Source organism: Styela clava, chromosome 7 (assembly GCF_964204865.1).
Source record: "Styela clava chromosome 7, kaStyClav1.hap1.2, whole genome shotgun sequence".
Lineage (NCBI taxonomy): Eukaryota > Metazoa > Chordata > Ascidiacea > Stolidobranchia > Styelidae > Styela > Styela clava.
In genome coordinates, this window is record NC_135256.1 from 16,968,017 (window position 1) to 16,993,227 (window position 25,211).

Genomic DNA, 25,211 nt, shown 5'->3' on the forward strand with positions numbered 1-25,211 from the left:
TATCCGGGTAGCAAGCTGAAGTCTGGTAATGTGTCCTTTTTTCGACCTATTACACTACAATTTTTGTGTTTATATCTTTAAGCCTTATTGTAATGCGATTTCAAAATTCGTAACTCATATTTCATATGATGCAACTGTCCATGAATTTTTTCCTGCGGAAATTTGGTCGGTGCAAGGTTACGCGCAATCACTCATAGATTATGAAGATTGACTTTTAAGCGAAGGTACTGGCAAACGCTGAAATGCCAAGATCTACTGACGCTTCAACAAATTTTGGTGTCGAATTGCTAGTGAGTAAATACCGATTGACACATGTCTATACCATGGGACAAACAGCTAAAAAGTAATAAAATGCTCATGACATAGGTTATTGAAAAAAAAAACTTACGCATAAATTTTTTGTTTGATAGGCACACTGACTGTTAGACGGACAAAAGTGCAGAATTCAACTTTCATTAATGCAATTTGAGCCACTGACGTCGAATCCTTGGAGATGGTGAGCACTAGCAGACCAAAATTGAATGATCCCTTTTGAATTTCCTCAGACATTGAAATTGGAGATGTATCAGGATTAAGATAACTATTGACAAGATTTTGTTCAGACTTTATATCAAGACAAGAATAGATAATTGTATTGTCAGCTTGACTGAGTTACTTACAAATGAGATTATCTGGAATTACTGATGTAGGTGCAAGAATCGAGCCCTGAGGAACGCCGGAGATTGGTTATGTCCAAGAGCGCTGGCTATCAAAAATAACGAGATTCTTTGAGCCCACTACGAACGTAGACGGCGAAACCACGCATATGCTTATTTGAATTATTGACAATACAACTATTGGCTAAACCAGTGGATTTAAATTACATTGAAAAATATAAGAGCAAATAGGAAGAAAGCAACTGTGCTACATAGCTAGCTATATGCCGGTATGTTGAACCGTCGACAACTGTCCCACATACCATACCTGTGATTTAATTTTACTCTAGTGTGATGAAGAACGATATGTTAATTTGAACAGCATAATGAAAATTTTGAATTAAATACTTAAAAAAAATTAAAGAAAACAATATATAAACCATTGAATTTATGGAAAATCCATAAAGGACCACTGAAGAGTGCCCACAAACTTTGGCGGGGCAAATGCAGCCCGCGGGTCGATCTTTTAAAATGTAGTACATATATATATTTATAAATTTAAATTTATGAATTTAGTTGTAAAATCGCATTATTAAAATTTAATATGCATTTAGTTGTAATTTTAGCGATTGTGAGAAAGATGCGCAAAATAATCTGTGTAATAAATAAATAAAGTGAAATAACAGGAAATACAAGCACATTGTATTCCTAACAACATATATATATATATATATATATACTACTCAACAAGACCGTTCAATAGCATAAACGCTTGTATGAAATTTATCGAGATATTGACTGTTACTTTTCAATGATATTACGAAAGAATATAAAGGAGTTCGAACAAATTGAGATTTTATTTACACTCATTCCTGAGACTAATCTCCAATAAATGTGAATTGATATGCAAGCAAGGCCAATGAAAAAACAATCGTTGACTGAAAATTATTTCTTTCTTTTTTGTGTAAAATCTTATAATCGGCCGAAAGTTATTTTTGTTTGTCTGGTATCCGATTTCATATTCGCGTATAATCATTTCATAATGGTTTGCCCACTGTAATACATAATCCGTCAACTCAAACTGATCAGCGCATCACAAAACACGATTCATTGTGTGAAACGTGTTTCGTGTATTGTATTTCCCTCCCTCGCGCAACAAACAATGAGTAATTCGCCAGTAGAGAACATTAAAACGTCTGTAATTGATCTGTATGCTGTAATTGTGATGTCTTTGGTATAAATAGTAGGACACTTAATGTATATGAAATTATATTAACGCCAGTGCATTTCATATGTTTACTCTCCGATTAGTTCAGTAGGAGGAATATTCTTTATCGTAACCCAACAACATGACAAGTTTGCTTCAAGAGGTAAGTCTCATACATTTTAAAATCTCCTTGTACGACTTGGTGTTTTGGCATGATGTCAATAAGCGGTCACATACTCTACACTCGCCATGTTTTTAAAGAAAGATTCCGTAGCAATTATAACGTAAGCCATCCTGTTGAATCATATATTGCTCTGAATGGACCATGTCGTATGGTTAGAAGCCAGTACAGAGCTCATTTGTTATGCTTGTTCAAATGAAAATTCGAAAATATAACGAAATTCAATTTTCATGATGTTCATCCAGATTTTTACAAAAGTATCACACGTAGGTTACATGTATAAAAGCATTTAGTTTAAGCTTCCAGTTTTTACTATACAAACCTTTGTGTATATTATTCTAACAGTCTGCTGTTTTTAGCGTTATCATTTAGATACTTTTCGTGGTTTACCATTGAAAATGATAATGCGTTACGCATTCCTGGTATGAAACAGTACACATAACTGCGTCTGTTAATACTCCGTCCGTCGTATACGAAACTGTTCCGATAATACGATAAATCCAATTTAACTCATAGAATCGACTCAGATTACAACAGCGGATATCACAACGACTCAGAGGAGATGTAAAGTCTTTCATTACCAGAGGTAACTAAATCCTCAAACATATTTAGACCAACAAGTATTTGGAGTTCAACAACACAAATAAATTTGAATATTTTTACACGCTTTAATTTTAGATATAGTACCTCAAAGATATATTCCTCGTAGACGAAGACGCCCAGAGGAACATCTCCACACAGACCCATTCCGATTCCAAGCACAGGATCTTTATCGAGATGGCGTTCTAAACGAGAAGTATCTTAATTTTATCACTTCGGTAATGGCCTCATCGGTCCGCCAATGGACGCATTATTTATCACATTGTTTCACAGGTGGGCGCGACCGGATAGTAATCAAGATCATGGGGACTCTATACAACTTCCTATTTTCAAGCCAAGATACACTGAAATGCACACGCACAAAGGTGTTCCGAGCCAGGTAAAATAAATTCTAGACTAGATCATGGGATACAAAATTAAAACAAAGTTCATCGTTTTCTTTATTTCGTATGAATTTACAGAAATACGTTGATGTTATACTCGACCGAAAGGGACCAATGCATAGGCTTCCCAGTCGATATTTTGGTATAGCATCAGGAATACCGAAAAACAAAAAATATGACGACTCTTTAACCATTCGGTGAGTAGCAATTTACTGAACACAGAAAGGCAAATCGATTTGGTATTACGTGGAAATAATTAGCTTTCTTGTTTTGGCCAAAATATACAACTGATTAACCTTAATGCCTCGTTGCTTTATTTCAGGAGTTATCGACACACCGAAGATTCTTACCAAGATTTAGTAAGCGTAGATAAAGGAGATTTTGCAGATGAACCCCCTTATGGGTAAACGTTGGCTAGTATTCACGTAGGAAGCGTTTTTCAAAGATGTCTAATTTATTTTTATTTTTTTTTTTTCAGTCGAATTGTGCTCATTGCACCACATAAAATTCAATATGCTCCACAAGATTCAAAACGTATTTACAATATTGATAACACTTCGTCTGTAATTAAACACAGAATGGAACAGAAAAATATGGCTGCTTTGAAAGGTAGAAAAATTGAACTATAGATGAATTTAACCTATCAAAACGAGCACAATATTTATCTTATTTTTGTAAACAGGAACAAAATTATCTTCATCATTATATGCATCCACGGACAACTTCGAAGAAGCAAAACAGCATGTCTCGAGAAGAAACGCAGAACTTCTCAGGAAGATTGGAAAACGTCTGAGTGCATCTGATCGCAAGTTTATTGGAGAAATTACGTCACAACAATCATTGTTTCAGAAACAAAAAACTATTCGAACCCGAGAGGCGCCTCCTTTACCGCCAATTAGAATAACGGTCACTAATCCCCTTCCCGTACCATCACCAGAATTAGAATCTTCTCCAAAACAAGAAGCAAAACAAGATGACTCTACTGTTTCGAATGAAAATATGAAAAATATGCCGTTACTCAAACTATCCCACACGGTAAAAAAGAAACACAAAAAGAAAAACAAAAACGCACCAAAGAATGATGAAAAATCCAAAATGTTGGAAGAAAATTTGTCTGAAAATACTCAATCGAATAAACCTGAAATTTCAGAAACCACAAAAGAGCGTAAACAGAGGTATCGAATTCGTTAACAATTGTTTTTTCCATAGCGATTGAGAATACAGTAATACATTTTATATAGTGTTTTTATATGATCAAGTTGTTCGAGATTTTCACGATTTTTGTTAATATTTCAACTCTTCTCATCGTTTTTTTAATCCGATCAATGTTTTGATTTTTTAGTGACAGTGGACATCTCATGCCAGCCCCAATTACAAAGATAACTTTCCAAAGCTACAACGCTGAAAACTTGAAAAAGCCAAAAAAGTCTACAAACAACGTCCAAGTTGACAGAATCGTACAGGATAACATTGTTGCGATACATCCTCGCGCTGTTCCACGATACGACGCGCCGTCTGTGAGAATCTCAAACTTTGAAATGTCTGAAAACCCGAGGCCAGATATGATCTTTCGCAAAGATGGGACCGTCGGACCTGCCCCACCTAGTACTAATTACGTTCATTTTCAAAAAACTACTAGACTTGGCGGACAGTCTCGAGTTTTACTTTCTTTAAAGAATCGACATTTTTCAAACGATCGGGAGGAAATACTGAGATCCTTAAAAACTGGCGAGGAGCAATTGGCAATTCATTCAAACGCCAGTGATCTAGGCGATTTTCACCAGCCTACAGGCCACCACGAAGGTATGGTTTATAGGAAATTGGGAAGGATCAAAGCAATGAAGCGATCCCTTATGGCCGCTCACAATGCCATCATGGCTGGTTCTGATGCCGGCAAGATAGAAATAGACACAGTGACGGACGAAGGAAGGTCAGAAAGATCATTCGATTCCGATCAAAGACCACTAAAGGCGGCAAAATCATATTATGTGAACCGTCTGCCCGATTCATATCCTTCTAATACTCTACAGCCACCAATCACGGGATTCTACATGGGGCGATCTTCTGATTCCAACCAACATCAGATTAGCGAAAAAACGAGAACTATGGCAACCCAATGGTCGAGTAACACCTCTCTTGATGGGGAATCACACATCACACCTCTCGTGCCACCCAATACTGCCATGCTTGAAAACATGAGACGTTACCAGAACTAATGTATATTCAGAATGGGATAATAGTAAAAAAAATAATATTAATTAGAAAGCAATTTGATGATAATGATAGAGGTAAATTTATATGAAGCAGATGATCGGTGTTTCATACATTTCTGCATATCCGACTGTGCACTTAAAATTCTAGTTATGACTCCGCATAGTTACTATACATTTCATAATTTTTTTGACGTGTATAAAATTTTGTTATTCTTGTGTTAATCATAAAAGATTCAGCAATATTTTATAATATTATTATCGGTAAAGCAATGATCAAAACGTGACAAGATGTAGGCGTTAAATGATACGTTGTTTATTGTATTATAAAAATTTATAATCGCCATTGTTCACCAAAAAAGTGACATCACTTTAGTGTGGTAAAATAAAATATTGCACATAATTAAGATTAATATTCGATTAGTTTATATTACGTCACTGGTATATTCAGAAATAGGATTTATTCAAACATTCACATGAATCTCACTTCAACGTCCTACGTACATATCTTAACAGCAATTTAGTACAGGGGGCATAGCCGGTCGCACAAGGTCTCCCGTATTTGCATATAACCTTTAGCTTGTGACAGAATAAAAGTTCTTAAACCAAGGGTGAGTTGAAATATGCTCTCACACCATTTCAGGTGGGTCCTTATTTACTTCTGATACAGACATATACGGAAACAACCGTTTTCTCCAGTCGACAAAGGAGCATATCAGACAAAACACCGAGGCTCCTAAACCAACGTCAAACATAAATGAGGAAAGTTCATCAACTGGTCTAGGAGGTAATTCACCTGCTAAAATAGACAGCATGCAAATTATCGTTGTTAACGCCGATGACACAGTCACTCTGACCATTAGTTTCATTATGCCTTGTTCATTTGTGGAGTTCGTTCCGCCTGGGCGATTTCTTTTGTATCTAATCAACGGGTGAAGTAACAGTGCCAGTAGTAAAAGATGAGCTAAAGATGTGGAGATGGCGAATATATAATATTTAGAAACCTCCCAGACATTACGATAGAGGAATAGACACCCATTTGGAGGAACAGGTACGGGTTGACTAGTGGATAAAAAGAAAACCAAATTCCCAACTGTCATAACTGCAGTTACGGGTGCGAATAACTTGATTACCATCCTTGATACCGATGTGGTAAGATGCCTTGTAGATGGAGATACGTAGAAACTCCATACCCTGAACCAGTAAACTCCAAGAATAGAAATATAGGCTATAAATGCCAACGCTAATTTTGTTGGTTTCAGGTAAACGCAACTAAGGCGACTGCTCCTTCCCCAAATTGTATCCAATCCAAAGATTGCTTTCAGAAAACATGAGAAACAAGCAACAATCGTGAGCAGATTCAGAACTGCATGTATTCTTTCTCGCTTACTTTGATACTGCTTCAAGTAGGCGCCTCGCCTCACAACATAAATACAGAATGATATTTTTACATATAGCAGCGCAACGCAATCAATGTATGTTATTGTTTCTGTTACAAGCCATTCCTTGTATAAAAATTCGGAAAATGGTCGTTCCGTCAACATCGACGTAGTCCCCATCACTATTCTTCTATCCAATGAGAGATTCCTGCTTATCAGCTGAAGTTATCTTGTTACACAACAATTAAAAGAAGATACATTACGACTACATCATAAAAAAATCAAATCACAAACAATACGTTGCCAACAAAATGTTGACACAAACAAGACGTAATGTTAGACTACTCATAAGTTTCTTTGTTGGGATTATCAATGCTGATATAAATTTTAATAAACACGAAGATGTGCCCCAAAATAAATAAATACTTTGCTGCAAACAAAAACTAAAATAGGGCGTTAATAATTTTCTACCATTCGGGCGTCCAGTAAAGTTTGCACCAACCTCGTCTATCTTGATAATGGTTGCAACTTGCTTAGTATAATTTCTGACAGCCTAACCAGTAGCAGATGTAAAGGCCGGGGACCAGATTATCGAAACAAATAACTAGAAGTCTAAATAGATCACAGTTCATCGACAGGAGTAAATATTCCAGATATTCAACTGTCTACTGGTATTGAATAACCACTTCCACACAAATGTACGATAAATTATTCACAATACTTTCAAAAGTTCGTCGTTGATACTAGAGACATACTACATATAACGGGGACCGCCAGCATATTGATGGAGGGTACGCGCTATAGCTGATACATCGCCACATCCTCTACCTTGCCTCAGATTTTATCCCTATCGTTCACGAAAATTTACCTGACAGGCATTTAGAAGTGACAATAGAGCTACGACTGGCACAAATCATCGGCCGTTGCGGGTTTATCTTGTATTATATTAACTGAATATATCTCGTCGTTTTTTAGAAGATTTTACAATAAATACATTTTATATACAATAAAACTATTTTGATTTTAACGGCGTCTTATTGGAGGCGCAGTTCTTACCACTTCATGGCAGCTCCTGCCACTAACGAACCACGCAGCTCTTGCCATGGTTTCATAGCGCTTTTCAGTATCGGTATATTCACAAATTAATGTACCAGATTTTAATTGATCATGCGGAATTGCGGATTATATCTACTTAAACCCTAACCCCAAATCCATCAAAACTGTATCCATAAGAAAAACGTTCCAACTTACCCAATATTTGTCACCATAAGGGACAGCCCTGTATTTCGGCCCACCTGCCGTGGTTACGGCAGCAAAATTTTACCTGTCATTGGTTTTCAATTTGCTGCCGCGGTAACGACAGCTCGTCATTGGTTTGTGGCAGCTAAAAAGTCAGTCGCCATAGGTTTGGCCGTAGCGGCCATGGTATGGAAATACCGCCATGGTTTTGCGGCAGCTGCAGACGCCACAAAATACTTAAAACTGCACTTGTCTTATTGGACCTAAACAACAGTGGAATAGAGGACGCACCAACCTTGGGAGACAGCCTCATAAAGCTGGTTCTATGTGCATATCGATTTATACTATCAACGCGATACTAAATCGTGACAGTGTCTTCTCAAAACAATGAGAACTACACTGCAACGCAACCACAACTGCAACACAGATCTTACGAATTAAAACAACACTCAGACACAGATACAAAATAAACAGGCGCAAAAATTACAAAAAAAATATTAGTTCTGTCGTGCCCACGGATGATGATCAAGGCATTGGAAACAAGAGAGCTACGCACAAATATATGGACACGTTAGACCAGAGCGAATCAGTCCTTACCGGTACCTTTGACGCTACCGGTACCCTCAAAAAAGTTCTGAATTTCCAGTAGCAAGAATTTTGCAGAATCAAAACGTACAGCCAGTCATGACACTGACTAAAATCCGTGTTCCCATGGATAAAAAATAATACAGCAAAATTTTAGACGAAATATCAAATTTCATAGAATTCACGCAAAATTTTGGAATAAATAAAAGTAATAGCCTTCTAGCGAAAAAATTAATCTTTAACCACTGAAAATTTCAAAGCAATTGGTCCAGTATTCGAAGAGAAAAGCGACTTTTTAAAAACGTGTCAAAGAACAAGAACAACAACAACAAGAGAGCTATGCTCAAATATATGGACACGTAGAGTCACATAATTTTGATGACGTCATAGCAAAAAAAAAGTAATAGCCTTCTGGAGAAAATTTTTATCTTTAACCACTAAAAATTTCAAAGCAATTGGTCCAGTATTCGAAGAGAAAAGCGACTTTTTAAAAACGTGTCAAGCGGTACTGAGTTAGCAGTCAGGCAGCATCTTACCTGTACACTGTAGGCCATATACGGTAATTGATCACAGAACAGTTGTTCCCTTGCAAATTTTATGTTGTTTACACTTTAGGACAGATAATTGATCACAGAACAATTCTTCCCTTTCAAATTTTATGTTGTTTCCAGTAGACTCTCATCAAAATAAACAAATATAGTAGGCTACAAGTGCTACAACGCTTGCATTACTGCACTGGTAGGACCGTGAAAGAATAAGTTACGGTAATTTCATTGTGGTAAGACACCGGTACCGGCACCAGTACCAGTATCGTACTTACGTACTGAGCTACCGGTACCGAACCTGTAGGTCTGATATTCCGTTCCGCATACGATAGGCTATAAAACTTGCATTGCAGCATTAGTAATACCGCGGAAGGAATAAGTCAATTTCACTGCGTTACGGTACCTGTATGGCAACTTACCAGTACCGACCTACAGTAGCTGTAGTACTGAGCAAGACAATCGATTAGGGATGGGACGAGTCCGGCATTACAGAGATTCGACGAATCCGAGTAATAGGTCAAGGACTCGAATCGAATCTGCCGAGTCCGTGACGTCATAATAGAAAAGCAGAAAAACACGTTTTTGACCATGCTACAGCATCGTGCGCTCACAAATATACGTCGTAGCTCATATTTTTTGCCTGATGGTTCCGCAGATAGCTGTTGAATCATTTTAATAATATCTTTTTCTCTTTTTGGCGGCCATGATACAAACGTAAACGTGGGCCAATGTGCGCCTTGGCTGTGAACTGGATTTCCAGCCCACCACCTTGCGTCAATTCTGGTCGGCTATTCAGATATTCTTACATGTTAATATGAAAAATAAAAAATCTTTTGACTACAATGCTTTCCCATAATTCCAGATATTTCTAGCCGTGAATTTACTATGTCACGTGCGCATATGGTAGAGAAATGCCACTCGTCGTCAATACATTGTGGTACATCCGCTTGCAATTTAACAGTTCACCTAAACGTTCTAAAACTCTCCATGCTTTCCATTGCCTTTTTAGCGAAAGGATTGCACGTAGTAAACCCGATTTAAAAGAGGTATTGATGAGATTCCCCATTGGGTTGATTCAGGGCATGTTTCATTTTTACGCGAATCTAAAACTCAAAAATATTGCGCTAACACATATTTTATTGTGTACCACATGTATACCAAAAAGAATAGATAGTTTGAAGGCGACTGGCGCAACATCATTGTCATAAGCGATCAATAGTTTTTAACTTGCGTTATATTATCTGGATATCTGTCGTCGTTTTATTAGGAGTGTTTATAATGCACACGAGGGATATTGTTACAGAGCTAACTTTGAATTTTACTAGTTAAGGTATGTAGTGGGATTTAAAGAGGTAAAAGTACAAACATAGGCGTAAATTAGTAAAAACAGAATTGATTATGGACTCGGTAAAAACGACGTGGACTCGAAATCGAATCCGAGTCAAAAAAATGCCTGGATTCGACTCGAATCCGAGTCCGGATCCGAATCCCGGCCCATCCCTACAATCGATCGCGAAACCGCTTGAAATAAGTGTAAAACAGTGTTCCCATGAGTAAAAATAAATACCGCGAAATTTTGTATGAAATATCATATCTCATAGGATTCATATAAAATTTAAGAATGAACAAAAGTAATAGCCTTCTAGCGAAAAAATTAATCTTTAACCACTGAAAATTTCAAAGCAATTGGTCCAGTATTCGAAGAGAAAAGCGACTTTTTAAAAACGTGTCAAAGAACAAGAACAACAACAACATAATATTGAAACGATCGTTATGTCCACTACGTGTCCAACAACATAATATTGAAACGATCGTTATGGCCACTAAACGTGTCCAATAAGCTACAATTACTGAGAGGCCAAAAGGACTGATCCGAGACTGAGTGTTAAACATGTCATAATCGACAATATCGTTTATTCCAACACCGGTAGGGCAATGCAAGGTTAGAACTGTATACTGCGTTACACTGAAACTGGCGCACGTCCACCAAAAAATATTTTATTATTTATATTCAAAAATTATATATATATAATTATATATGGTTTCTATGGGCTAACACTAGTGCTAGTTTACGATGGGACCAGCTAGAAACTATTCGCTTTCGGAAACATATGTTTTGGTACATTGAAATCTTTCAAGAGTTAAATATTAAATTTTATAAAGTTCCGGTCTGTAAAATTCGCGGTCTTGCGTGTAGAAGAGTAATGAGGAATCATTTTTATCTCGTGGGAGAAGAAAGCCGACATAATGGCTTGATTATATAGCGTACCACGGCCTTCCATCCAGCTCCATTTTGGGTATGGGCTTAGCTGGCCAGGTATTTGTTTCAGCTGTTTTGCCCGATGGTAGAGGAAGTCGTAAAAATAACTTACCTAAGTTATAAGTTAAAAAAAAAGACAAATTTGATATTTCAGTTTTTTATTTCCCAAAGTACCGTACCAAGAATGTAACAATTCAAAAATAAATGATAAGAGATCAATAACTACCTCCCTCAGGAATTGGGATTTGTCAGCTTCTATCCAGATAAACGAAGAGAAAACTCAAAAGAATCTACAAGGCACTATGATGTTATTCATGTATCACATAAGATTTAATATAATAATCATGTTGTTAACAATACTTAATATCCCAAATGTTGTCACTGAATGTTTGGCAATAAGATGTCAGGTCAAGATAATTTTATGTTCAATATACAAAGTAATAGAAAAAAACTTAACAATTCAGGAACGCAAACAACTTCAAAAATGTAGAAAAAGTATCATGCAACAAAACAGTATATATGAAAAATTATATGCTAAATAATACATGCAAACGTGCAAATAATAGAACTATGCAATAGAACATTAAATTTTGTTACTGACATATGGGAGTGTCACTTGTTGGAGCAGTGCAAAACGAGCAGAGTTGTAATTTTAAAAATAATAGACAAATTACCTCCATAAATCTGGAAAAATGATACAAAGTCTTTCAAGCTAACCTTGAGAAAAATACCACTTTATATTCGGAACATTTTTCATAAATGGAAAAGCAATACTTACAATCTAAATATGTTAATGTTATTAGTAGATTTCTATTCGATTTTTAATACCATGAGTTCTACATCTACGCTATAAAATATGATGTGATAATCCTACAAAACTAATTCTACAATAAAAAAAGGATAATGATGATAATACACCAAATGAAATAATAACCGAAACAACCAAAAATCAAACTAAAATATAAAAATAGTAAGGTTGTAATTGGAAGTAAACAGAAAATCAGGATCTGGCAGTGGAACAGTCTGTACTGATATAATGATAAATTATTAGAGAACTGATATTGCAATATATTGGTTTTAAACTATAGCAGAAATCATCAATGAACAATCTAGGCATATTTGAAATGTGTATAACGCATATTAGAGGCAGATAGCAAAACGTGTACAATACTAAAGATGACCATTTGTTATTATAGATTATACTAAAATTCAACTAATTTCAAGGACTGATTGATATCAAAAATAATTAAAACAAGAATCTGTGACAGCTTGAATTTCATATGTACTTCTGTCACAGAAATATTTCTGAAATATAAATTTTAAAATACATGGGATTTCCACGGCAATGAATGCAATGGAATGAATTTATCGAAGTGATTATATCAAATTAAGATAAAGAATTGAACTCAAATCAAATAGTTGAAGATGAAGACCATTAGGATATATTGTGAGACATTGCGTTTAAATGCGCATTCAATAATGAGGAATCTGAACATGTACCAAATATATAATTCAAAAATATCATGGCAGTGCTTATAGGAATTAAAACAAAGTAGATGTATAAATACATCCCTCTGCTATTGTTTGCTGTGATTACAAATTGCGACCAAAATGCTTTATTTTTAATGTATGAGCGAAAAGTCTAGAAGGAGTAATTTAAGAATGGAAAAATGCTTTGCATAACCACTGGACGGACAAACAAGTTCAGATGTTAATTATTTCAATGTGATCAATTAAACCTCTTCATAGTTACTACTTGTATAAGCAGAAAACACTTCTTCAGAAATAGAAGCAAAAAGTATTAGAATGAATATCCACAACTACTCAGAAATAAAAGCGAAAATATTAGAATGAAAATCTCAACTGAAGCAAAAAAAAATCATACTATTTTATATTCAAAATCTCATTATGCAATAATGTACAAACATCAATATTCTATTCTATTCAGCTCATCCCTGACTGTTTTCATTGCTGTTATAAATTTGAAATTGTAAAACAATAAAGAAAATACCACTAAGTAGGCCTATATTTAGTTGACATTAGTACAATATACTAACGAAAGACTACAAAAAGCTGCTCTCTGTTATTCATTTATAATGATGAAATTACTATTACATTGTGTGTCAATATGGATTTTAAAATTTAGTAATTGAAATTGCAGTTTTAGAGTTGAATCGGACGCTAAATTTATTTGACAAAATTTGGTATTTCACTGCCCAGCAGGATTGTGTACTATTCGAATAAATATTCGAGCTAGTGACAAATCAAATACTTTGGATATAAATTTACACTATCAAATAAACAGCTTACTACTGAAGTAGTTATGTTGTAAACCAACATTGAATATATCATTTGCATCTCATTTTTTTATTGTGGTGAATATAAATTATTTCATAGACATTCTTTGCTTATATGCTTATATATTTATATGTATGTACCCATGTCAAGACAAAAGTATTTGATGTTATTCATAAAAATTCGATCATTAAAATTCACATAAAGTAACCATTATTGTTTTACATAAATTCACATTTATTGCGGAGAACTGATGATATTGTGATTTTACTGCACAGCAGAACCCATCAAAATGTGTACCATGAAAATTTATAGCAGGGAAGTGTTGTAAAATACCCCAAATTGAGACTCTCGAAAATCTTGTACGAAAATTTACAGTATCTAATTCAAATTACTGGAATAAAATATAATATTAGTGTCTCATGTGTTGGATAGAGAGTACGTAGAACAAAACACAGTAAATATAATACAAGGCAAAACATGTACAGAATCAATTTATTCAAATACTCCAGACTTATTAGTTTATTAATATGGTAAAGCTGCCTCAGCACCCTGACGAGATCCATGGACTCTGAATCTATATATACATGTATATTCTGGATGGCCCCAATTGCTTGTTACTCGTAATTCAACATGGGTGAAATAATCGGCATTCTCTGATGTAACAGTGAATTGTTGTATGACCGGCCCATTTTCTTCATACCTAATTCAGTGAAAAAACACAAATAGTGACAATGCTGAATGAAAAGCACAAAGCAGTATTTGAAATATAAAGCGACTATAAATTTTTTTTTTTTGTGGTTAAACTTTAACTAACTGACATGCCCTTTATGTACCTCAGACCTGTTGGCTAGACAAAGGACTAAATTTAACGATGTAATAAAAGTCTTAAAGTTTGATTCATATTTTATAGATAAGTCTGGAGTTAAAGTAAACACAGAATTCACAAGATACAAAAATCTTATCATATTGACAGTATAACTGCTCAAATACCTTTTTCAATTAAAATTCCATATTTTGAAACAGGAGACTTGTAAATTATTACATTTTCAGGTTATCTGATTTATAACAGAAACTTTTATAAAAAAATAAGTTAAATATATTGAAATTAAATTTAACTTTGTAATTTTTTTCTAATAAATTACTATTACCTTCTTCATCAATATAATTTTCCCCTAAATCATAATATCATAATAAAATGTGGTAATTGCACAAAAATGGCAATTTCATATAATCAATTCTTAAAAAATATAAATGCATCGAATATCATTAATATTGAAGAGCATTCAAACTGAATTGTTTGCTTACAGTAAGTAAATAGATTTCAAATTTTGTGAAATTTGAAAGAAAGATATTTTGATTCCCAAAGTACAGAGCTGAAAGGTGTATGCATAATTAATTTAAAGTATGAAATAGTCATTATTGGTTTCAGTATTACATTAGATAACAATCGTCAATGCCAAAAACAAAAAATCTAGAAGTTCACCTGTATTTTCCCAGCACAACGCCAGTATAATCATACGAATCTTTCAGTCCGAGAACATGAAAATCTTTCGGTGCACTGTCGATTTTACCATAAGGAGATAATTCTCTTGGGATGTGTTCAAGAGTAAAAGATGTCGGTTGTACGGCACCACTTAATGATATGACGATATATCCTTCTGAACCCTGTATGTAAGTAAATAAGATATTAAATTACTCAATCACAGGGGAATTAAAATGTTTATAAGGAATTTTTCAGCGAGAAGTTCCTACAGCCTAAAAGGTGCCAAGAAATTTAGACATAAAAAACTTTTGATAATAAATTTAGAATAAATTTGGATATTGCAATGAAAAAGTAAATTTTACAAGAACAATGGTAAGTTATTATTTGAATTCTTCAAGCTTTTGTAATGGCCTTTACGAAGACACCCGAAATCAAATCTGTTCCATATGTAATCAACTGCAATTGAAGATGGCCAATTCATTCATAACAGCAAACTTATGAAAACAGTATGAATAAAGTGTAACATCACACATTATCCCATATTTTTTCTAAACAATCATAATAATCGGGCTGCTTGTCCAGACCCTTGTTATTAAGAGTGAATCCATAGAGGAAAAACATATAAAAAAACTTTTTACCTTGAATGACCAGCATTCCCCAGGTAGTGTACTTGCTTGAATAACAGATCTTGGTGTATTTACATTGTAATATATCGGAATTCCGAATAGGCTTACAAGTGCAGTTTTACGCTGATATGATTCGGAACACCTTGTACTGACAATAAATCCTCCTGCTGTTTCTAGAGCATGGTCTGCCTGAGCTATACGGTCAGCACTGGAAGGAAAATTTAAAATGATGAGTGTTATATATTAGAGTGACCCCAAAAAACAGAACCCATCAGTTTTTTTTATTACATCTACGAAAATAAAGACAATTTATTAACACTTATATAACAACTTTCGTTTGTGTATGATTGGACCCAAAGTTTTAGTAACGTAGCACGATTTACACAAAAGTTATTCTTTTTGCAATATGTTACAAATGGCCTGTATTTTATCTACCGGTACATTTCAACCAATCGAAGACGAGACAATTTTCAGGCCAATTACATAACACCACATGAATAGTGATTTAAATAATTAATTTAATATGTATGCTCAATAATACCATTACTTATAGCTTGCCACAACAATCATGCTTCGCTTACAGATTTCAGTGACATTTTAAAATTTACAAACTTTTTAAATAACCAATGAATAAAAAACAAAACTGAAAGCGACCAGTTCATTTTGTAGCGAACTTTTTCAAGACTTTATTACAAATGATAAGTTCTAAAATATAAGCAGGCAGGTTAAGTTAAGTTAAATCCTCTAATAACGCTTGAATAAAACATACATCAAAATTATAAAACAAAATAATAAAGTCTGATGATTTATTGTTGAGAACATTCAATTGTATCTTGTATTACATGCCTCAGTATTGTAAATTCCACATCAGGTTTGAGATTTCACAAATAGACGTTATAGTGTCTAACAAGTGCACAAAACCAAAACCCATTATTATTCAAGCAGATCAAAAAGAGCCTCATAAGACCTCATTCCTGCTTGAAATAAATAGCACCCCCATACTCTCGAACAATACTATAATAATAAACAGGTAAATAGCTAAGCTGTTTCACAGATGAATTACCATCTATTGCCTCTAATCCAATTCAAAATATAATCTATAGTTCATATGGAATGATGATAGTTTGTTATATTCTCATTGTTGTTTATTCAAAATACCATTTTACCATGGTCCTCTTATAACTACTGTAATACAATATGAACATAGTATTTTTATAATGACTATATTAGCACAGTATTAGTCTGATATATAATAAAATTGTAGTCAGATATATAATTGGATTGTTGCAGCACGGCATATTTGGCAGTCCCTTACCATGACCTTCTCTGCAATAATCCACACATTTACAGAATGATATTGGTTAGGTAATGCAATGTTGGAAAATAGTATAGTTAATATATATAATTTGAACCAAAGTTATGAAATCATGTTATAGTATAGGAGTTAAGTTGTTTGCAAATGGCATTGTGACATGGTTAATATTGAAACATACAGTGTATAACTTCTATTCTACCTGTAAATTGCGAGCTCATTTTGTATCCATTCCCTAACTTGTGCTTCCGATCCAATTTTTCCAGCTTCATCTGTAGATTGCATAGGTCTTTCAACAATCTTCTCAAGAGTAATGGTAGAAGAATGACGTTTTGTATTTTGACGTATTCTCTAAAAAATAAGGTTTTTACATGAAAGCAAAAATATAAGTCATAATTTACATCGAAGATGATATGATTTAGATGTGAAGTCTTCAAGCAAGAAAGAAAATTTACGCAGAGAAAGATATTCAAAAATCATTGGAACCAACAAGACAATTGACCACTTCGATTCCGATATTCAGACATTATAAATGCCTCATCGATAAACTCTCAAGCTGCTCATTTTATTATTATGCATTGATAATTGCAAACAGGGATGGCTAAGATTGAATGATTTGATATTTTAAACACATTCTAAAATAATATTTTCAAATATGCACTTTCAACTATTACCCAGGTTTCTCAACAGAAATTTGCAGGAATCATTGTAAACTTACATAAATACGATATAGTAATACAGAATAGTTGAGATAAACACTGTTTTGAATGACTAGCTATTTTTTTACAATTCCAGATGTGAAATGAATTTCAATTCTTTGTCTAATTTGTCAAATCATTATTAACACAAATTTTTAAATAAAAATATTCTAAAATATTCCTGAAATCAAAAAGTTTGAATATTGAATATAACCAGTTCTAAACATATTCCCATATACGATTCTTTTTTGTTTCTGGTAATAAAGTATGGTATCTAAGATTACAAAATAAATTTCCAGATTGTCGATTCGGTACCAAACACCAATGAATAAATATGACGGCTGAACTGATCACACAAAAATATCTTCTATTTATTTCATTCTCAGACTTATATTACCTCTAGATGAAGAGAGAATTTCTTTTCCAACATTGCCATAGTGAAGTTATTATTAGAAGATATTGTTTTCATATCTCGTTCTACTTCAACAACTTGAGCAAAGCCTTGTTTCTTCAGCCATGCAATAAACAAGAAGTGCAGACTGTTTCGATCATCAGCAGATCCCTAAAAACAGACAACATAGTTGTAAAACTAGAGAGTTGAATTTGATGAAAATGAAAAAAAATGGTTAATTAACAGTAAGACAAATGCCTGCAACATTACACAAATTATTCTCCATCTATGATACATCGACCCTACGGTCATTAGATAATTAATTTACGGTAGGTAATGTTATTAGGTAATTCAAAATGTTGGTAATGTTATTAGGTAATTCAAAATGTTGGATTCAAATATGTTGGCATCGTCGGTTTAAAATGTCAGTTCCAGTTCCCATGCCCCACCACCTCACCCAGAGTGTTATAAATTGAGAAGGCAATGTCGAAACGAAATAATTATGGTCCTTACAAACTATAGCAACTCCTCAAAATAAGGGTTGTAGTGTTTAAACCGTTGGATTCAACTATGTTTGCTTCACAGGTTTAAAATCAACGATTCAAAATCGCAAGCCAACCACCTTCCTCAGGGTGTAAAAAATTGGATCTTGCCTGACTTTTTTTGGATATTTAAATTTCTTTATTTTGGATATTTACGTTCCGTCCACATATTTTCAATGTGTTTTTTGACATACTTTTACCTTACTATCTGTTATTTGTAGCTTACTGTTAGCTACTTATTTTTTGAGGGGGCGCACGACTGAAAAGAGGGCGCGGCTTAAAACGTTGAAAATATGAAACGTTCTATAAAAATATGCCTAATTTTAAGATATGAGAATCTTAGAACTGTGCTTTTGTATATTTGTCCCAACAATGCAAATGGGTCTATGTTGTGGAAAATGCTTTACCTCTCCAGTTTTGATCAACTTCAAGAAACTTTCAATGAATTGCATTTTAGCAATTTCTTTTATGTAAGTAGTATTTCCAATATGCTGATCAAAGTCTTTCACTGATTTGCTGTAAACAAGAGAATAAAAAATTGATATCTCATGTTTCACCACTAGTAAAATTAGGACTTAGGACAAGTTTTGATAATTCTCAATCGAGTTAAATTCGCTCATCAATATAATCAGTCCTCGATCAAATCTACGATTAGTCGAATATATTATAAAACGATTGCTGATTACGCATGAAGTGATGGAACTGTGACATAAAACTAGCATTTCAATGTGCTTCCAACACAAAATTTTTGCTATATATAGCGCAGTGGCATAGCGGTCAAAGCGTTAGACTTAAATATAATGGCATCACAGGTTAATATTTTGGGTTTAAAACGCCATCTCACCCAGAGTGTAGTAATTTAGTAGGAAATGCCAAATCAGAGAGATTTTGGGCCTTCAAAATAAAATTGCAGCCTATATACTTCTGCTACTTATTTAGAACCTTGTTCGAAGCGAAAGGTAAATATGCTGTTAAAAAAAACATCAGGTAAGTCATTGAGTATTTTATCTACATATCATACATTCGACACTAGCTGAAAACCACAAGGCAATCCCTACATTACCTCCAACCTTTATTGACCTGTATTCAAATTACTTACAATGAGAATGCCTGTAAACGAAGTAAGGAAATTTTTCAAATGGGGAATTTAAATAAAATATTCCACTTACACAAGCAAATTATTCAGCATATTGAGTCTAGAATCAAAAGCTGCAAGTCTGGTGTTGAATTCGCTCAATTTTGCTGACATTTGTGACTTGTCAGATAATAATCCTCGCAGCTGGTCTATTTCAGCTTTCATGCTTGCTCCAGTGCTGGAATGATTCATTCGTAGTGTTGAGACTTCATTCTAAACAATTTTGAAGATTGAAAAAAAAATTTTGTTGTTGTGACATTCAAGTTTTTAGTATTTTTTTTTGCAATTGAAATAGGAATTTCCTTATTTTGCAAAACAGGATTTGCAAAAGCAACTCCTTATTTATGTCAGCCATCACTAATCATGGTTGGAAGTTAATGTTCGATAACAGTAAAATCATAGTAATTTTTCATAGTAATGCGGTCGCAGTAAAACCAAAGTAACTTATGTCACATTAGGACTTTTCCTGATTTTTTGTCATTAGGATACCAGGTCTGGGTTTCAAAGCCGCATCTATGACAACTATTACAAAAATGAGATTTTCTCAAAACCTTAAAATGTGACATAAACCAATCAGTTTCTACTGCGGCAATATATGCTAAAACCATCTTCCTAAAAATAAACTGTAATAATCCTTGTATTGAAAAGATACACATAAATAAACTTGTCATACAGTTTTTAGAGAATAAGACAGAATATTCACCGTGGCTTAGGCACGCTTCATGCTTTGTTTATTTTCAAAACGGTGTTCTTAGCATGCTAGAGTGCACACAACTACCTTATACATGATGGCATATTATGAAGTAAAGCTCACCTTTATAAAAACTAATTTTTCAGCCATTTGAGTATTAGATTGACTTAGTTGTTCATTTATTTCTCTCTGTAACTTCCCTTCTAATGTACTCAGTGCCTGTGAAAGTATTTAAAAATGGACTCGGAAATAAAAAAAAAACATATGCAACTGTAGAAAAGGGAATGACTTGATTGCTATTTTAGAAGAAAATTGATTCTTAGAAACAGAGTTTGGATAATTAAAATATTGACAGTAACAAGGAATATATTTTCAAAAGGTGGTGTCTACCTCAACTATATTAAGCAATTAGTAAGGCACTTCCGTAGTAGGCTATGTGTACAGTACCAGGTTAGGGTTAGGCCATTGTTTTATTCTTTCATTATTTTAGTTCTAATACGAGTTAGGGGACTGTCTGTGTTAGCCAAGTGAATATACCCCCTGCCCATAGGCTTTCGTCCCTTTACACAACTTGATGTAAAGTAGGCGAATACAATTAGTTACCTTCATATTGGTACACATACTTCTGAAGCGCCATTAGTAATATAAAAAATTGTATTATTGAAAACACTTCCTAGTTTAGATCCATTTAAAATGAAACAAGAATCCTACTGCTTCAAACTTGTCCATTTGTTTCTTGTTGAAATCAATTTGTTCTTGACGAATAATTTTAACTTCATCTTTGACTTGGACTAATTTATCAGCAAAATGAATTTCCATCTTACTTAGTGTCTCTTCCAATTCCTGAATGAGAATATAGAAGTAGAAATGTGAACAAGTATGTATCCGGTAGATTACTGTATTAAAGTTGAAGCATACGCGAGGAAATCATAAAAATCTTACTGGATAAGATCTTGGATATGATTCTGATTGTGTTGTTGGTGCTTTGTCTATGACTGCTTGTGGTTGGTAAATAGTTCCCTCGTTGTTTCCAGTGAGAACGTAAACTACATAAAAAAATACATCGAGACCATTTCAATAGAGCAGGACATTCACAAATATTTGTTGAGAAAATGTTATGTACATAATACACTGTTTATACACTTAATTCAGACTTGATAAGGATGTTTCAAGTGGTAAATTAGTAAATAATCTCATAGTTTAATAATTGTTGAACATAGTTAACAAATTCGATAAATCATACAGAGTACTACTGTATGTACACTGTAATGATATACGCAAACTGCAAAGCATGCTGTAATCATCACGAGAGGGAAAAGAGTCAAATGGCGTTACAAGAAAAAAAAATCACTGTCATTTCATAGTGATATTCTGAAAAGCAGCCAAAATATTGATTAGGCAAGTCCTATAAACATCCCTTACCTGCACTAATCTTCTGTGACAAAATTTGAAACAATCCAGCAACAGACTGCACGGGTACAAGCAATGTCTCCTCACCCAGTACTCTTGTTGCAATGAGGTAAAGTAAGAGAAGGAGCAACAATATTAAAATTGCACGGATAACGTTTGCTAATAAAGGACTGGTCCTTCGAGATAGTAACCATACATCAAAACAAGCAATTGATAAAGAGGTCTGAAATTGAAGGTATAGCGATATGTCACTGTTAATGAAGCATGCTTATATTAGAATTACTATTAGTAATGTATTAACATTTATATGGACAATTCCAAATTAATACATTGTCTAAAACCGTTATAATATAAGTTGGCATGTGTCTAAAATATTTAAATAGTATTCATCTGGAACTTTTTAAACGTTGCTTGTCTTAAACATGATTTTGAATAATCAGGGGAAAACTATTTTGCATAAGACACGATATATGCAAAATGTTTATTATCAATTCTTGATCAGGAAACACCGTTTTCAAATGTTACTATTTTGAAATATCGTTTTATCTAAATACCAATAATAATAATGTATTTGCAATGTAAATGAAATGTTTCATTTCATATGGAAATAAATTTCCTCATATACACTAGAATTAGAATATAGAATATAATGGTCACATTTTAAAATAAGATATTGTTTATCAAAACATATTTAGAGACTATGTAATACTAATGTGTATCAGTGGGATTCAGTGCCTTTATTGTTTGCCTCCAGGGAATAAACCACAGCTTCCATATTCAATAATGGTCGCCCATTGTACAGATATTATCAATAAGATTGTAGTAATATAACTAACTATTACCGTGATTTAACATTATCTGACACTGAATATAAACATTCACAAAACACAATCAAACAATACAATTTTGATGACACAATATTTTATTACATGGGAATGGCCGATATTGCCATTTACAAACTGTTATTTTTATAAAAATATGATTGCATATGTGCTGATAGCATCATGATCATTGCATATATAGTAATATGTAACTATAAGAATGGCTGGAAGTGTAAGTATAATATGGCCCATCCAATAGAACCAAACATAGGAAATTACTAAATGGATATTACGCTTAGATATGGAAGCAGACATAAAAGCTATTCATCTTTCAATACTATATTGCCACATAAATGAAACAAAGCAAATACCATGTATATTGTTCTGCAGATATGACCAACACAAGTACTAATCCATGTTGTAGCAAGTACCAAGATACTGACAACTTTTGCCAAAGCGATTGCAACTGGAGAAACATATTTCTTTCTCTGTATACCTATCATATAGAAACGCATTATAATATATGACATAAACTGATATGAAGACTATTAAAGATTACATGCAATTTAAAATCATCGCTAGACATGTAAATAAAGTTCAAGTTACTATTACTCAATGCAATATTTTTCTCAAACTGAAAATGGATGTAATATACAGTACAATCCCATTAAATGACATTATTTATGCCAGTATTTAATTAATTTACATACATACCATCATCTTCTGCATCTGATTCAATGGAAGAATATTGTGAAATATGACTTTCATTTATTTTATTAGACGATGCATCTCCTCTTTCACTGACATTCTAGAAATAGAATAAACACAAGATTGTCCAAGGTCGTCCAGTAATTTGGGTACTCCCGCAGTATGTGTACCAGGTTAGGGTTAGGCCATAATTTTATTCCGATTTTCCTTATTTTAGTTCTATTACGAGTTCAGGGACTGTCTGTGTTGGACAAGTAAATATACCCCCTACCTATAGATTTCAGTCCCTTTACACAACTTGATGTAAAATAGGCGAACAAAATTAGTTACCTCCATATTGATACACATACTTCTGAAGCGCCTCAATTTGAATTTGAAACAAAAAAAACAAATGAAAAAAGGCTTGCACATAAAATGGAAAAGTACAGATTCTAGATTATAGTAAGTCTTACCCTAGCATTGTTAATCGGAGTAGAAGTCATTCCTTCTCTTCTTCGCATATAACTTGCTGTTGACATCTGATCACCACTGCCAATCGCATTGTACTCTGATTGATTCCTCGACATTATAGAATTGCGAATTAATTCATTTAGAATATCGTTATTTACGGCAGTATCAGATATAGATTCTTGTTGTGTCGCTCGAGATGACTGAACAACAGCATCTGATTCTCCACTACTAGCATATCTTTGAGTTCTTTGTACTGAATGGATCATTGTTTTTGTTTCTCTTGTCGCTGCGTGAATATGATTAGACGTTGTAGTAGTAGAAGTAGTTGCAACATCATCTCGCTTAGATACTGCAAGATAGGGGGTACTACGTGATGTACTCTCTGCATGTGTTGCTTCCCTCCGAAATTTCTTTTTTATACGAGGAGATTGGGATTTCTTCTGCACAAGCAAATTACCGATTCTTGGACTTTCTAAACCCTTACGCCTCCTTCTTTTGTGGGTAAAAATCGGAGTTGTACTTTCTGCGTAGTGAACTTGCCGTTCCGAATAAACTGATGAATTATTTGAATGTATTGATGCATTGTCATCTTCTTCTTCACTGCTCATTTCTTGCGGAGGAAGCGGGTCTCCAGGTGGCTGCAAGTAGTATCCATTCTGCAGAAGACGCTTACTTCTCCTTGATGGTGTCAAATCAAGATGTGCAGTTCTTGACATTTTTGGGCTTATGATTAATATTACATTATATATAACATTACCTGTTGAAAACAGCGGGTATTACATAACATAACATAGATGAGGCAATTGAAAAACCATAAATTACAGAATTAGGTCCATACTTGCACCTCGGTCTTACTACTTACTGAATACAGCGCGAAACACCGCAAAGAGCGCGAATCAGCGCAAAACAGAAGGAAACAGCGCAAAACAGCGCGAAAGAGCGCAAAACAGAGGGAAACAGTGTGAAGCAGAAAAAAATTTTGCAAAGAGTTTGGGGCACCTTGTTTTGAGTTGGAGTACCACGGCAGCAAATTAAAAACACAAACCAACGTATGTAGCCAGTAATGCTGTAATGGCAGGTCTGCCCCTGCTGGTGACACATTTTGGGTACCATAATTTAGAACATTTTCCATATGGATATGGTTGGCTTTAGGGTTAGGGTTAGATAAAAAGGGACCTCCAGAAGTATGTGCACCAAGATGGCGCACAACCTGAAAATAGTATGTGTGTGTGTGTGTGTGTAGCGGATTCAGGTTGTGCGACATATTGCTGCACATACTTCTGGAGCACCAAAAAGGTAGATAACATTTGATGACCTATAATCCGGTACATAACCTTGTAAATATACCGGAAATAGCGCCATGAAACCATGGCGAGCAGGAGAAACCATGGTAGCAGGAGGTGGTAATGACTGCGCCCCTGT

At 34.2% G+C, this 25,211-nt stretch overlaps 3 protein-coding genes across 3 annotated transcripts; 1 reads left to right on the forward strand and 2 right to left on the reverse strand.

Annotated features, from left to right (window-relative positions):
• The first annotated feature begins 1,873 nt into the window (after positions 1 to 1,873).
• LOC120328634 (uncharacterized) lies at positions 1,874 to 5,439 on the forward strand. The gene is made up of 9 exons (XM_078114818.1): positions 1,874 to 2,005; positions 2,540 to 2,609; positions 2,702 to 2,819; positions 2,897 to 3,002; positions 3,085 to 3,203; positions 3,329 to 3,409; positions 3,485 to 3,615; positions 3,689 to 4,181; positions 4,349 to 5,439. The coding sequence occupies exons 1-9, from the start codon at positions 1,985 to 1,987 to the stop codon at positions 5,220 to 5,222; spliced, it is 2,013 nt and encodes a 670-aa protein (XP_077970944.1). The 5' UTR covers positions 1,874 to 1,984; the 3' UTR covers positions 5,223 to 5,439.
• A 166-nt stretch (positions 5,440 to 5,605) lies between these two features.
• LOC144425265 (uncharacterized) lies at positions 5,606 to 9,420 on the reverse strand. Its single transcript, XM_078114819.1, has one exon. The coding sequence runs from the start codon at positions 6,773 to 6,775 to the stop codon at positions 5,846 to 5,848; it is 930 nt and encodes a 309-aa protein (XP_077970945.1). The 5' UTR covers positions 6,776 to 9,420; the 3' UTR covers positions 5,606 to 5,845.
• A 1,671-nt stretch (positions 9,421 to 11,091) lies between these two features.
• LOC120328062 (uncharacterized) lies at positions 11,092 to 24,546 on the reverse strand. Its single transcript, XM_039394456.2, has 14 exons — positions 23,792 to 24,546; positions 23,346 to 23,439; positions 23,003 to 23,127; positions 21,823 to 22,033; positions 21,343 to 21,446; positions 21,112 to 21,243; positions 20,524 to 20,619; positions 19,744 to 19,922; positions 18,982 to 19,090; positions 18,039 to 18,203; positions 17,146 to 17,294; positions 15,644 to 15,839; positions 15,006 to 15,187; positions 11,092 to 14,222 (listed from the first exon to the last, which is right to left on the reverse strand). The coding sequence occupies exons 1-14, from the start codon at positions 24,503 to 24,505 to the stop codon at positions 14,045 to 14,047; spliced, it is 2,634 nt and encodes an 877-aa protein (XP_039250390.2). The 5' UTR covers positions 24,506 to 24,546; the 3' UTR covers positions 11,092 to 14,044.
• Positions 24,547 to 25,211: the final 665 nt, after the last annotated feature.

Coding starts and splice junctions, on each gene's coding strand:
- LOC144425265 (XM_078114819.1), bottom strand. CDS start 6,775: ATGGGGACTACGTCGATGTTGACGGAACGACCATTTTCCGAATTTTTA.
- LOC120328634 (XM_078114818.1), top strand. CDS start 1,985: ATGACAAGTTTGCTTCAAGAG. Junction 2,006..2,539: donor TGACAAGTTTGCTTCAAGAG/GTAAGTCTCATA, acceptor TTTAACTCATAG/AATCGACTCAGATTACAACA. Junction 4,182..4,348: donor ACAAAAGAGCGTAAACAGAG/GTATCGAATTCG, acceptor TTGATTTTTTAG/TGACAGTGGACATCTCATGC.
- LOC120328062 (XM_039394456.2), bottom strand. CDS start 24,505: ATGTCAAGAACTGCACATCTTGATTTGACACCATCAAGGAGAAGTAAG. Junction 21,447..21,822: donor GTCACAGAAGATTAGTGCAG/GTAAGGGATGTT, acceptor TTTTTTATGTAG/TTTACGTTCTCACTGGAAAC. Junction 17,295..18,038: donor AATTCTCTCTTCATCTAGAG/GTAATATAAGTC, acceptor CTTATTTTTTAG/AGAATACGTCAAAATACAAA.